Source organism: Salarias fasciatus, assembly GCF_902148845.1.
Source record: "Salarias fasciatus chromosome 7 unlocalized genomic scaffold, fSalaFa1.1 super_scaffold_4, whole genome shotgun sequence".
Taxonomy (NCBI): Eukaryota; Metazoa; Chordata; class Actinopteri; order Blenniiformes; family Blenniidae; genus Salarias; species Salarias fasciatus.
In genome coordinates, this window is record NW_021941229.1 from 26819664 (window position 1) to 26832163 (window position 12500).

The window sequence follows — 12500 nt, forward strand, 5'->3', positions numbered from 1 at the left end:
TTTATGATTATGTGTTTGTTTCTTTTTAAATTTCCTTTTCATTGCTTTTTTTTTTTAATTTATTCCCTTTATTTGCATGATTTCACTTTGGGGAACGTTCTAGGACTTCTGGGGATTTCATCTGGTCAGTGGTGAATCTGAGCGACGCTGAACTTCAGATCTGTTTCCGTGACGACCGGAGCGCCGGAGCAAACGGCAGCTGGATCGTTTCCACTGTGGTCCAGAGGAGGACAGTTCCTGGACGGAACCCTGGAAGACGTTCTTCCTCCATCAGAACCTTCACTGTTCCCTGAGCGACACCGAGGAGGAACCAGAGGAGGAACCAGAGGAACGTTGAAGTGGAGAGGAGCTGGAGGGGAAGTTGTTGAGTCATAAATTCACTGTGAAACTGGCACGATGCCAGGAACGCTTCCTTGTTTTCAGACCGCCGCAGGATGGCGTGAGACGGAACCGACACACCCGTCCCTCAGGACCAGGACCACTCAGGACGGCAGGAGACGGAACCGACACACCCGTCCCCCAGGACCCGTCCTGCATTCCCACCGTTCTGAGCAGAACCTCACCGTGAAGGAGCTGCAGGTTCTGCAGGTTCTGAAGGTTCTGCAGGTTGATCTGAGACTCTGACCTGCCGCTCCACAAAACAACATTCAACATGACCTTTGACCTTCTTTCAAATCATTGAATCCATTCCTGGGAGAGCTTCAGACGGTTCCCGTCGATTCTGAACTGTTTCACTGCATCAGTCTGCCGTCTCCATTCACTGTGAGCCGGGATCCGCTCAGGTGATCTGCAATGATCCGAGGTGATCCACAGTGATCTGCAGCGATTTCATTTGATGTAGAGGATCAGATGTGATCCACAATGATCTGCAGTGATCCAAGGGATCCGAAGTGATCCATGGAGAGCCAGTTTGATCCAGGGGATCTGAAATGATCCACTGGGATATGCCATGATCATGTGGATCTGAAGTAATCAACATGGATCCTGGCATATGAAGTGATCCACTGTGATCCATTGTGATCCTGGGGGTATGAAGTGATCCACGGTGATTCAGTGATCTGATTCTGTTCTGGGGCTATGAGGTGATCATGTGGATCACCTTCTATAGTGATCCTGGGGATCTAAAGTGATCTACGGTGATATGTGGTGATCCTGGGGATCTGAAGTGATCCACAGTGATCCAGTGATCTGATTTGGTTCCAGGGCTGTGAGGTGATCCTGAGTTTCTGATGTGATCCTCAAGGATCCGCTGTGATCCTGGGGATCTGACTTGATCCTGGAGATCTGAGGTGATCCACAGGGATCTGTGGAATCGGTGCATCAATATGAAAGGTGTATCAGACAGGAAAAGTCTGGCCGCCTGCAGAACCAGCAGCTGGAAACAGCTGGATGTAACAGTCCAGCGGTGACTCCGTTTATCGATCCCTTTCTAAACAACTGGATCATTATTGATCGGGATCCATCTGATCCGTCATTTCTGAGCTTTTAAACATTCTGGAAGAATCTACAGGAACAAACGTTTCAACAGATTGTAACTCTAGCAAAGTAGCACTACTAGCAAACACAATAAATGTTAGAGCGGGTGTGTGTGTGTGTGTGTGTGTGTGTGTGTGTGTGTGTGTGTGTGTGTGTGTGTGTGTGTGTGTGTGTGTGTGTGTGTGTGTGTGTTACCTTGACATACAGCGGCTCTCTCAGACTGTCCAGGACCACAGTGGTCTTCTCCTCCCAGACTGGATTCAGGTTCTTGTGGATGATTTTACTTCTGAAGACTTCTTTACGGCCCAGCTTGAACTTCACGTAGGGATCGCTGGTCCCTGGGGGGACGGGGGGACGGGGGGGACGGGGGGGTTAGTGAGGACAGAGACACTACAGACACAGAGACAGGTCTGTCCGTCTCACCTCCTCGGTCTCTCGCTGCCAGGTTGGTTCCTCTCTTCAGCTCCAGATCCAGTTTGTAGAGTCCAGAAGAGGGAAGAGCAGAACCCGGCGGAACCACACCCTGTCCACACACACACACACACACACACACACACACACACACACACACACACACACACACACACACACACACACACACCATGATTCGACGATATATCGCGATACGTCACAAGATTCTCGTATCCATTCAGGATTCGTCCATGTCGGGTTTTGATTCTGTTTTTCGGGTGAACACTGCAGCGTCTTTCTGTGTGCTGCAGTTTGACTCCTGGCCACTAGTTGGCAGCGCACCACACCAGGAGTTTTGCAGAGCCACCAGTCCCTACACTGCAGTCTGGTGGTATTTCCTTCACACCACAGTCTCGTCAGAGCCACGCCGTTCGCAAAAGTCAAGCGCAGCGGAAACGCCAGCAACCAGCGGCGTGGCGGTACAGGGAAACCAACTCTCCAAGCCAATGCAGCGGGACGGGGCTCCAGCCCAGCGCCTGCTGCTGAGGCACACAGCGGCCTGAAGGCTCATTCAGCCTGATCTACTGTTCAAACCAAACCGCCTGTCTCTGGTTTGCTGTTGAACAGCTGCTGCTGCTGCATTTCGTTCCACACAAGTTTTCTGGTGAAGCGGTGCCAGTTTGTTATCGCAGTAATCCTCACACACCGAGACCAGGATCGCATCGAATCGCATCGCCAGATACCAGGCAACACACACCACTGCCATGAACACACACACACACACACACACGCACACCACTACCATGAACACACACACACACACCCACACCACTACCATGAACACACACACACACACACAGCATGAACACACACCACCTCCTGGCACTGCACAACACTGAGGAAAACTCACCTGCATCTCTGTGACACACACACACACACACTCACGTCTCACTGAGCCTCTGGCTCAAAGGCTCAAAGTGAAACATCTTCAAACATCTGGCGGACGAGTGAAGAGTGAGAGGAAATTACACCAGAGGAGCTTCCTGCCAACCACACACACACACACACACACACACACACACACACACACACACAATCACACTTATGTCTCTTATTTCCGTGTCTATCAGATTGTTCTCCATTATGATGCATTAGCAGCCACTTCACACACTCTGCACCTCCAGACGTGTGTGTGTGTGTGTGTGTTAAACAAACAATTAAACAAACATGAAGACACACAAATTGTGACTCTACAAAAACAGCAGATTAACAAATGTCAGAATTCAGGTTAGCTAACCCGAGCTTCAGAGCTTCAGAGCGCTAACCAACCCGTCTGGTGGCGGTTTAGCTAACCCGAGCTTCAGAGCTTCAGAGCGCTAACCAACCCGTCTGGTGGCGGTTTAGCTAACCCAAGCTTCAGAGCTTCAGAGCGCTAACCAACCCGTCTGGTGGCGGTTTAGCTAACCCGAGCTTCAGAGCTTCAGAGCGCTAACCAACCCGTCTGGTGGCGGTTTAGCTAACCCAAGCTTCAGAGCTTCAGAGCGCTAACCAACCCGTCTGGTGGCGGGTTAGCTAACCCGAGCTTCAGAGCGCTAACCAACCCGTCTGTTGGCGGGTTAGCTAACCCGAGCTTCAGAGCGCTAACCAACCCGTCTGGTGGCGGTTTAGCTAACCCGAGCTTCAGAGCGCTAACCAACCCGTCTGGTGGCCGGTTAGCTAACCCGAGCTTCAGAGCTTCAGAGCGCTAACCAACCCGTCTGTTGGCGGGTTAGCTAACCCGAGCTTCAGAGCGCTAACCAACCCGTCTGGTGGCCGGTTACCTAACCCGAGCTTCAGAGCTTCAGAGCGCTAACCAACCCGTCTGTTGGCGGGTTAGCTAACCCGAGCTTCAGAGCGCTAACCAACCCGTATGGTGGCAGTTTTGCTAACCCGAGCTTCAGAGCTTCAGAGCGCTAACCAACCCGTCTGGTGGCGGTTTAGCTAACCCAAGCTTCAGAGCTTCAGAGCGCTAACCAACCCGTCTGGTGGCGGGTTAGCTAACCCGAGCTTCAGAGCGCTAACCAACCCGTCTGTTGGCGGGTTAGCTAACCCGAGCTTCAGAGCGCTAACCAACCCGTCTGGTGGCCGGTTACCTAACCCGAGCTTCAGAGCTTCAGAGCGCTAACCAACCCGTCTGTTGGTGGGTTAGCTAACCCGAGCTTCAGAGCGCTAACCAACCCGTCTGGTGGCGGTTTAGCTAACCCGAGCTTCAGAGCGCTAACCAACCCGTCTGGTGGCCGGTTAGCTAACCCGAGCTTCAGAGCTTCAGAGCGCTAACCAACCCGTCTGTTGGCGGGTTAGCTAACCCGAGCTTCGGAGCGCTAACCAACTCTTCTGGTGGCCGGTTAGCTAACCCGAGCTTCAGAGCGCTAACCAACCCGTCTGGTGGCCGGTTACCTAACCCGAGCTTCAGAGCTTCAGAGCGCTAACCAACCCGTCTGTTGGTGGGTTAGCTAACCCGAGCTTCGGAGCGCTAACCAACTCTTCTGGTGGCCGGTTAGCTAACCCGAGCTTCAGAGCGCTAACCAACCCGTCTGGTGGCCGGTTAGCTAACCCGAGCTTCAGAGCTTCAGAGCGCTAACCAACCCGTCTGTTGGCGGGTTAGCTAACCCGAGCTTCAGAGCGCTAACCAACCCGTCTGGTGGCCGGTTACCTAACCCGAGCTTCAGAGCTTCAGAGCGCTAACCAACCCGTCTGTTGGCGGGTTAGCTAACCCAAGCTTCAGAGCGCTAACCAACTCTTCTGGTGGCCGGTTAGCTAACCCGAGCTTCAGAGCGCTAACCAACCCGTCTGGTGGCCGGTTACCTAACCCGAGCTTCAGAGCTTCAGAGCGCTAACCAACCCGTCTGTTGGTGGGTTAGCTAACCCGAGCTTCAGAGCGCTAACCAACCCATCTGGTGGCGGGTTAGCTAACCTGACCTTCAGAGCGCTAACCAACCCGTCTGGTGGCCGGTTACCTAACCCGAGCTTCAGAGCTTCAGAGCGCTAACCAACCCGTCTGGTGGCAGGTTAGCTAACCTGACCTTCAGAGCGCTAACCAACCCATCTGGTGGCGGGTTAGCTAACCTGACCTTCAGAGCGCTAACCAACCCATCTGGTGGCGGGTTAGCTAACCCGAGCTTCAGAGCGCTAACCAGTTAGCTAACCTGAAACTAGCAGCCGCTCATCTCTTCACATCACAGTGACTCACTGCTGGTTTTACTCCACAAAGACCAAATGAAGGCTGACCTTTAACCTCTGAGCTGCAGGTCACTCCTGCTCTCACTCTACGCTAAGCTAAGCTAAGCTAAGGAAGACTACGCTACGCTATGCTAACACCAACCATGACAAGAAAACAATGGATGAGCGAGTTGTTCTCACACTGCTCCACAAGAGCAGAACAGGAGAAGCGGCGTTCTGCTGAGGTCTCCCTGTTTCAGAACCCTCAGAACCCTCAGAACCGCAGAACCCTCAGAACCCTCAGAACCCTCAGAACCCTCAGAACCGCAGAACCCTCAGAACCCTCAGAACCCTCAGAATGTATCAGGCTGGTGATTTCAGCTCGTTCCTGCCTGGTTCTATATACCAGGACCGGGCGAGTACCGATACCAGGAATCGGTATCTGGCCTTATTTCAAAGTATCCAGTACTTCTGAAGGCTGCCGATGCTCGAGGCAGGAGAACCCCCGGCGCAGCGCGCCCTGCTGGCCGGGACGCTTCAGTTCAGGTAGAGTGTAAAACTCAGAGAAACTGTTTCATCTCGTTTTATCTTCAGTTCATTTAAAAACGTTAAAATAAGTTTATTTAAAGAGTTTTTAACTCAGAGTTGTTTGTTTACATCTCACACTAAAAACTCACAAAAAACTCTAAAACTCAGAGAAACGGTTTTTTCTTGCACTTAGTTTCATTTAAAAAGTGTAAAACTCTCTCTCACACACACACACACACACACACACACACACACATTACACCGGCAGCAGCCTGAACCGCTGATACCAGGAAGTTGTGTCAGTGTGGAGCACTGAGCTGCTGCCGTGTGATTGGCTGACAGGCGAGCAGCTGGACAGCTGTTCCTCGTAAAGCCGCCGCTGGGCGCAGATCTGACACTCAGACTGACGTTCTGGACTGAAGCGTCGCGCCGGCGCTGCCTGGTTTAGAAAGAAAAGCCATTTTTCAAAACTGATCATTCTGCATGATTTGAAATTTTATGGATCAAAAGTATCGGTGTGAATATCGGTATCCGAGTACTGAGACGGAGTACTGTACTCGGTATCAAACATCCCGACTGATGACTCAGCAAAGTGCTCCAGGATCCTCAGGGGACGGGTCCAGGTGGACTGGATTCAGGTCCAGGTACTGAACTAGTCTGAAACCAGTCCAGGACTAGACTCAAAACCAGTCCAGGACTAGACTGAATCCAGCGTGACACGGAGTTGACCTGAGGTAACCCGGTCCTGAGCCCGGTCAGCAGGCTCACCGGCTGTTCAGGAGGATTAACGGCAGAGAGCTAAACTCCACCCGGCTGAGAGCAGCCTCCACCTCCACTTCCTGTCAAACGCTCCTACTTTAGACCATTCAGCCAGAGCGGCTCTGGTCCAGTCTGGGGTCCAGTCCCAGGTCCTGGTCCCAGGTCCAGGTGTCTGCAGTCAGGGATCAGAACTCATTTCCTGTCCGTCTCTTGTAAACGGATCCCGGTGGGTCTGGACTCTGGAGTCTCTGAAGTCCACAAAGCAACGACAGTCAGTCCGACTGACGGGCAACAGGCGGAAACAGCAACACGTCTCAGGATTGGAGTGACGTGGAACCGACCAGCTCTGGAGCAGAACCCATGATCCACTTCCAGGAGAACAAGGTTCTCAAGAGATCCGTTCCCATGGCAACGGAGCTCAGAGCCACTGGCAGGGCAACTTTTGAAAACACTCCAACTCTGTCTCCATGGAAACGGGGATGACAACACTCAGACAACACTGCGTCTCCATGGAAACGCTCCGTCCTCGTCAGTCTGAATGAACAGAAACAGATTTTTTTGATCGCTCCGTTGCCGGGAGACCAGACCTGGTCTCCAAACCCTGAACCGCCTCTGGACCAATCAGACGCCGGGATCCCTTCTGGGTCTCTGATCACAGAGGATCACAGAGGATCCCTGATCTGATAGGCTCCTCCCACCTCCACCCGATCACCACGACCTCCACCCCTAACAGACCTGACCTGACCTGACCTGACCTGTCATCACACCGTGTGACTGAACTCATGAGAACCTGATGGACTCAACCAGAGCAGCAGGCGGGGCAGGGGGTGGAGCTCACCGCCAGCAGCCGCCCGCAGGTGGAGCTGACGGAGCAGGACTCATCGCTGGAGGCTCGGCGGAGGAAGTGACGGATGGCTCGACGGGACTCTGCCCCCGGAGCCTCGCCCAGCAGCAGATCCAGGGCCGGGCGGGCGGAGGACCAGGGTGGAGGAGTCCAGAGGGGTCCAGAGGGGGGTGGAGGAGTCCAGAGGGGGGTGGAGGAGTCCAGAGGGGTCCAGAGGGGGGTGGAGGAGACCAGAGGGGTCCAGAGGGGTCCAGAGGGGGGTGGAGGAGTCCAGAGGGGTCCAGAGGGGGGTGGAGGAGTTCAGAGGGGGGTGGAGGAGTCCAGAGGAGTCCAGAGGAGTCCAGAGGGGGGTGGAGGAGTCCAGAGGGGTCCAGAGGGGGGTGGAGGAGTCCAGAGGAGTCCAGAGGAGTCCGGAGGAGTCCAGAGGGGTCCAGAGGGGGGTGGAGGAGTCCAGAGGAGTCCAGAGGAGTCCAGAGGGGGGTGGAGGAGTCCAGAGGAGTCCAGAGGAGTCCAGAGGGGTCCAGAGGGGGGTGGAGGAGTCCAGAGGAGTCCAGAGGGGGGTGGAGGCGTGGAGGTCGGGGAGGCTGCCGTCGCTCTGAGGTTGCAGCTCGTAAAGCGGAGGATGAGTGGCGAGGAGGAGCTGAGTGAAGGTGGAGCAGTGGGGGGGGGGGGGGGGGGGGGGGGGCGGAGCCTGGTTCTCCATAATCCTCCTTGATTTAATCCTGACTGACGGAAAGGTCAAAGGTTAAAGAAGAAGAGGAGGAGACACGACTGAGTTCAAACCACCAGAGTCCGATGAAGAAAGAGAACCTGCAGAACCAGAACCAGAACCAGAGGAGAACCCTGCAGAACCAGAACCAGGGGAGAACCCTGCAGAACCAGAACCAGAGGAGAACCCTGCAGAACCAGAACCAGAGGAGAACCCTGCAGAACCAGAACCAGAACCAGAGGAGAACCCTGCAGAACCAGAACCAGAGGAGAACCCTGCAGAACCAGACTGGTGGAACTGAACTCAGAACAGTTGTGTTTTCGCCGTTTCCATGGCGACAGGGCTGGAGCGTTTTCTAGAGGTTCTGTTCTCGGTTCTTTGAGCACCGCCGCCGTGTGAAGACGGGGAACGCCGGGGTTCTCCACCAGGTCCTCCACCAAGTTCTCCGTCATGATGGTGGAACCGAACCGTCCCGTTCGACCGGTTCTCCTCCAGGAAACAGGAAGTGAGCAAATAAAAGCTTCAGCTTCCTCTAAATGCTAATCCCGAGTCTCTCCCTGGTTCCTCAACAGAACCCTGGTTCTGCAGATCCGGGTCTCGTCTCGCATCTCACAGCGACGAGGAACCGGAACCTTCGGGTGGAACCAATCAGAGTTCAGAGCCTTTAGAAAAGTGACGGAGCTCGATAACCCGCCGGGTCGCAGACCAGTACCAGTCCCGGGTCTTTTGGTTCTGAGCCGCAAAGAGACGACAAAAAGTTTTATTTTGAAAGTCCACATTTCCATTTCTGTGCCTGCATTGACTTTTATTCTGAAAAACGCTTCTCTTCCACCAGGACTTCCTGAACTGAAGCGTCGATACACGACTAAAGGATCTGAAGGTTCTGAAGGCCTGAGGACCACTGCCGTACAGAACCCATAAAGAACCTGACAAGAACCCATAAAGAACCTGACATGAACCGAGAACCTGTAGAAGGCCTCAGATGGGCAGACCGCACCCCCCCCCCCCCGAGGCGCTGCCGCTGCAGCTTCACACTGTGGTTTTTCTGCAGTGAAGATTCTCATCTTGATGAGGCTTTTCCTTCCTCCTCCTCCTCCACTTCCTCCACTTCCTCCTCTCTGTGACTCGCGATTTGCTGAATGACTTCTGAGCATAGACTGTGAAAAAACGGTGGACGGAACATGTGACTGAAAACATGAAGCCGACCCGGAAGTGTCAAAAACTGTCATTATCACAGTGTCCACCAGGGGGGGCTCCAGAAAGGCTGAGACTCCATAGACTCCAATTCAAAATGAAACATCAATAAAACTGATCAGCTGAGTTCCTGCAGCTCAGAGTGTTTTTTTCATTGTATTTCATCGTCCAGAAGAGAGATCAGATGGTCCATCTGAAAATATACCACGACCCGGGGGGGGGGGGCACCGTTAGCGACAGAGCGCTGCTAGTGGCTGCTGTCAGCGCTGAGCGGCGGCCCGGCGGCGCTTCCCTCCACAAACCGAAGAGAGCCAAGACACTGCTGGCTGCGGCACGGCGGGGCGGCGGGCGGGGCGGCGGGCGGGGCGGCGGGCGGGGCGACGGGCCGGCGGGGCGGCGGACGTTCCCGGTGTTGCTGGGATTCTGGTCAAATGCATAAATACTGTAAACGTTATTATTGACGAGTAAACGATCAGAAACACCATGAAGCAGTTCACAGCAGAACGACACAGTCCTGGGCTCTGTCAGCCCCGCCCCCTGTCGCTCTATGGCCCCGCCTCCTTGTCGCTCAATGGCCCCGCCCCCTTGCCGCTCTCCGGCCCCGCCCCTTGCCCTTCTCCGCCCCCTTGTCGCTCTCTGGCCCCGCCCCTTGTCGCTCTCCGGCCCCGCCCCTTGCCCTTCTCCGCCCCCTTGTCGCTCTCTGGCCCCGCCCCTTGTCGCTCTCCGGCCCCGCCCTTTGCCACTCTCCGGCCCCGCCCCTTGTCGCTCTCCGGCCCCGCCCCTTGTTGCTCTCCGGCCCCGCCCCTTGTCGCTCTCCGGCCCCGCCCCTTGTCGCTCTCCGGCCCCGCCCCTTGTCGCTTTCCGGCCCCGCCCCCTCACTGTCTTTTTTTCATTTCTGGCTCCACATTCCCATCATGCCAGCCTCCGAGGAGCCTCATGGTGATCAGAAACAGACGGGTGGCATAACAAAGGCTGCCCGCGTGCTTCTGAGCTGAGGAAGAAGAGGAATGGAACCTGCAACCTGAGAGGCCTCCACAGAGGAAGTGTCCCAACGCTGTCAGAGTAAAGAGGAAGTGGTGGGAATTGAACCGTAGAGTTAAAATGTTTTCATCCTCCAGAAAGCCAGTCTAAACCCAGACTAAACCCAGAATAAAGCCAGTCTAGACCCAGACTAAACCCAGTCTAAACCCAGTCTAAACCCAGTCTAAACCCAGAATAAAGCCAGTCTAAACCCAGAAAAAAGCCAGAATAAAGCCAGACTAAAGCCAGACTAGACCCAGACTAAACCCAGACTAAACCCAGACTGAAGCCCGACTAAAGCCGGACTAAACTCAGACTAAACTCAGACTAAACTAAGACTAAACTCAGGCTAAAGCCAGACTCGAGCCGGACTCTGCAGGGGGACGTTTTCATCACTTCTCAGAAACAGAAGAAAACGTAAAAATATCGGAGCGGCTGTTGGCGGTGGCGCCCCCTGCTGGCGGAGTGTGAGGCAGCAGCAGCAACGTGGAGTCAGGAAACCTGGATCCACGTTTCAGGGTTTTTGTCTCTTTTCAGCGTGAAGAAGTCTGAGGGAGGAGACCTCACCTGGTCCGGCCGGGGCTCCCGCTGGGGCTCCCGCTGGGGCTCCCCGCCTCCCGCGGCTCCTCCCGCCGCCGCGTCGCCCCTGCCGGAGGAGCCGCTGCTCCAGCCGGAGGCTCCCGGAGGCTCCAGCAGCCGCTCCAGGCAGGCGGAGCCCAGGGAGGAGCTCTTGTGGTGGGACTGCAGCAGCGCCGCCACCGTGGGCTTGTCCGGGCTGGAGGTCCCGAGTCTGCCGGAGGTCCGCTGCTGGTCCCGGGCGGGGACGGGGGCTCCGCAGCCCCGGGAGCCGGCCGCCGCCGCCTCCTTCCCCGCCTCCTCCGCCTCCGCGTCCCGCGGAGCGGAGAAGAGCAGGTCGGGCTGGGAGGAGGACAGGACCCGGTCCAGGGCGGAGGGCTCCCGGCGCCTCCTCCTCCGGAACCCCCACATGCCGCCGCGCTCCCTGCGCTCGCCCGGCTCCCGCGCTCCCGGCCGCGGGCTGAGCAGCGGCTTGGCCCGGGCCTGGAGCTGCCTCCACAGCGGGCTCTGCGCGGACGAGCCGCCGTCCTCTGAGCGCTCCATCCCGGCAGGAGCTCCGAGCTCCGTCCTGCCCCTTCAGCCGGGAGGGGCTATTTACTGCCCCAGTCCGGGAGGAGGAGGGGGCAACAGGCGCGCAGGGCCGGGCAGGGCAGCTCCAGGGCCCAGCGCCACCATGACCCCCCCAAATGAAAACAAACATACAAAAGAACCCAATAAAAAAACAGACTTCTGTTTACTGAAAGAGACTTTATTGAGGCGAACACCTGGAGCAGCTTCTGAACACCGATGTTTTTATTTCATTCATTTTATTCTGAAGGTGATTTTATTGTTTATTGAGCCTGAACTTATTAAAAACCTCCAGCAGGCAAAGAAATGACGTTATTTACATTATTGAGCGAAAAGTCCAGTCAGTGACACACACACACACACACACACACACACACACACACACACGTTGGGTTTCCCACTCATGTGGGGACCTTCCATTGACTCCCATTCATGTCTAACTCCTAACCCTGACCCTTACCCTGACCCTAACCCAGACCAAAACACAGCGTAGCCCTAAAGAAATGTTTTTGCACTTTTACTTTTTTCAGCAGCAACAACATGGTCAAGAAAACACTGTTTCCCTCATTAGGACCCAAGAAATGTCCCCACAAATGACATTGTGCCGGGTTTTCCTGTGTTGTGGGGACATTTTTACAAAAACCCGCACACACACGCAAACACACACGCACACGCGCGCACACACACACACACACACACACACACACACACACAGACACACACACAGACACACACACACACACACACATGCACGCGCAGCTGACATGAAACCAAAGTGACGTTTTCTTTTAATTTAACATTTTGAAACAAATTTTTCTTCTGTTGAATAAAAACTTTTCCCCCAGAAATCAAACAGTTGGATCCAGTTGGATCCAGTGGATCACTGCCTGCAGACTTTGATCCGTCCATGTTAATCTAATTTAACCAGATCACTGAGGTGAAAACAAGTTTTTATTTTGAATTCTCGTCACCGTCACGTTTTTGTTTTGTTTTTTACTGATCTGATTTAGAAAAACAAGCGACTGTTTGGTCTCTGATGTTTTTCCAGTTCTGAACTGACTGAACTTCTGCAGCGTTTGGGCCTGAAAACTCAACCGTCAGTCTGGAGCGTCTCCATGACAACGGCGCTCAGAGTTACATGTTGGGATGGTGAGTTCTCTGCAGTGTGTGTGTGTGTGTGTGTGTGTGTTTCTGGTGACTGTGAGAACGGCGGCGCAG

General features: G+C 54.7%; 1 protein-coding gene across 1 annotated transcript in view; it reads right to left on the reverse strand.

The window, feature by feature from the left end:
- The window catches only part of LOC115382476 (multiple C2 and transmembrane domain-containing protein 1-like), a 25166-nt gene extending 13908 nt beyond the window's left edge, over positions 1–11258 (reverse strand). Inside the window, 3 exon segments of the mRNA XM_030084214.1 lie at positions 1672–1814; positions 1900–1999; positions 10707–11258. Coding sequence (XP_029940074.1) covers positions 1672–1814; positions 1900–1999; positions 10707–11258 — 795 coding nt within the window.
- Between the last annotated feature and the right edge of the window lie 1242 nt (positions 11259–12500).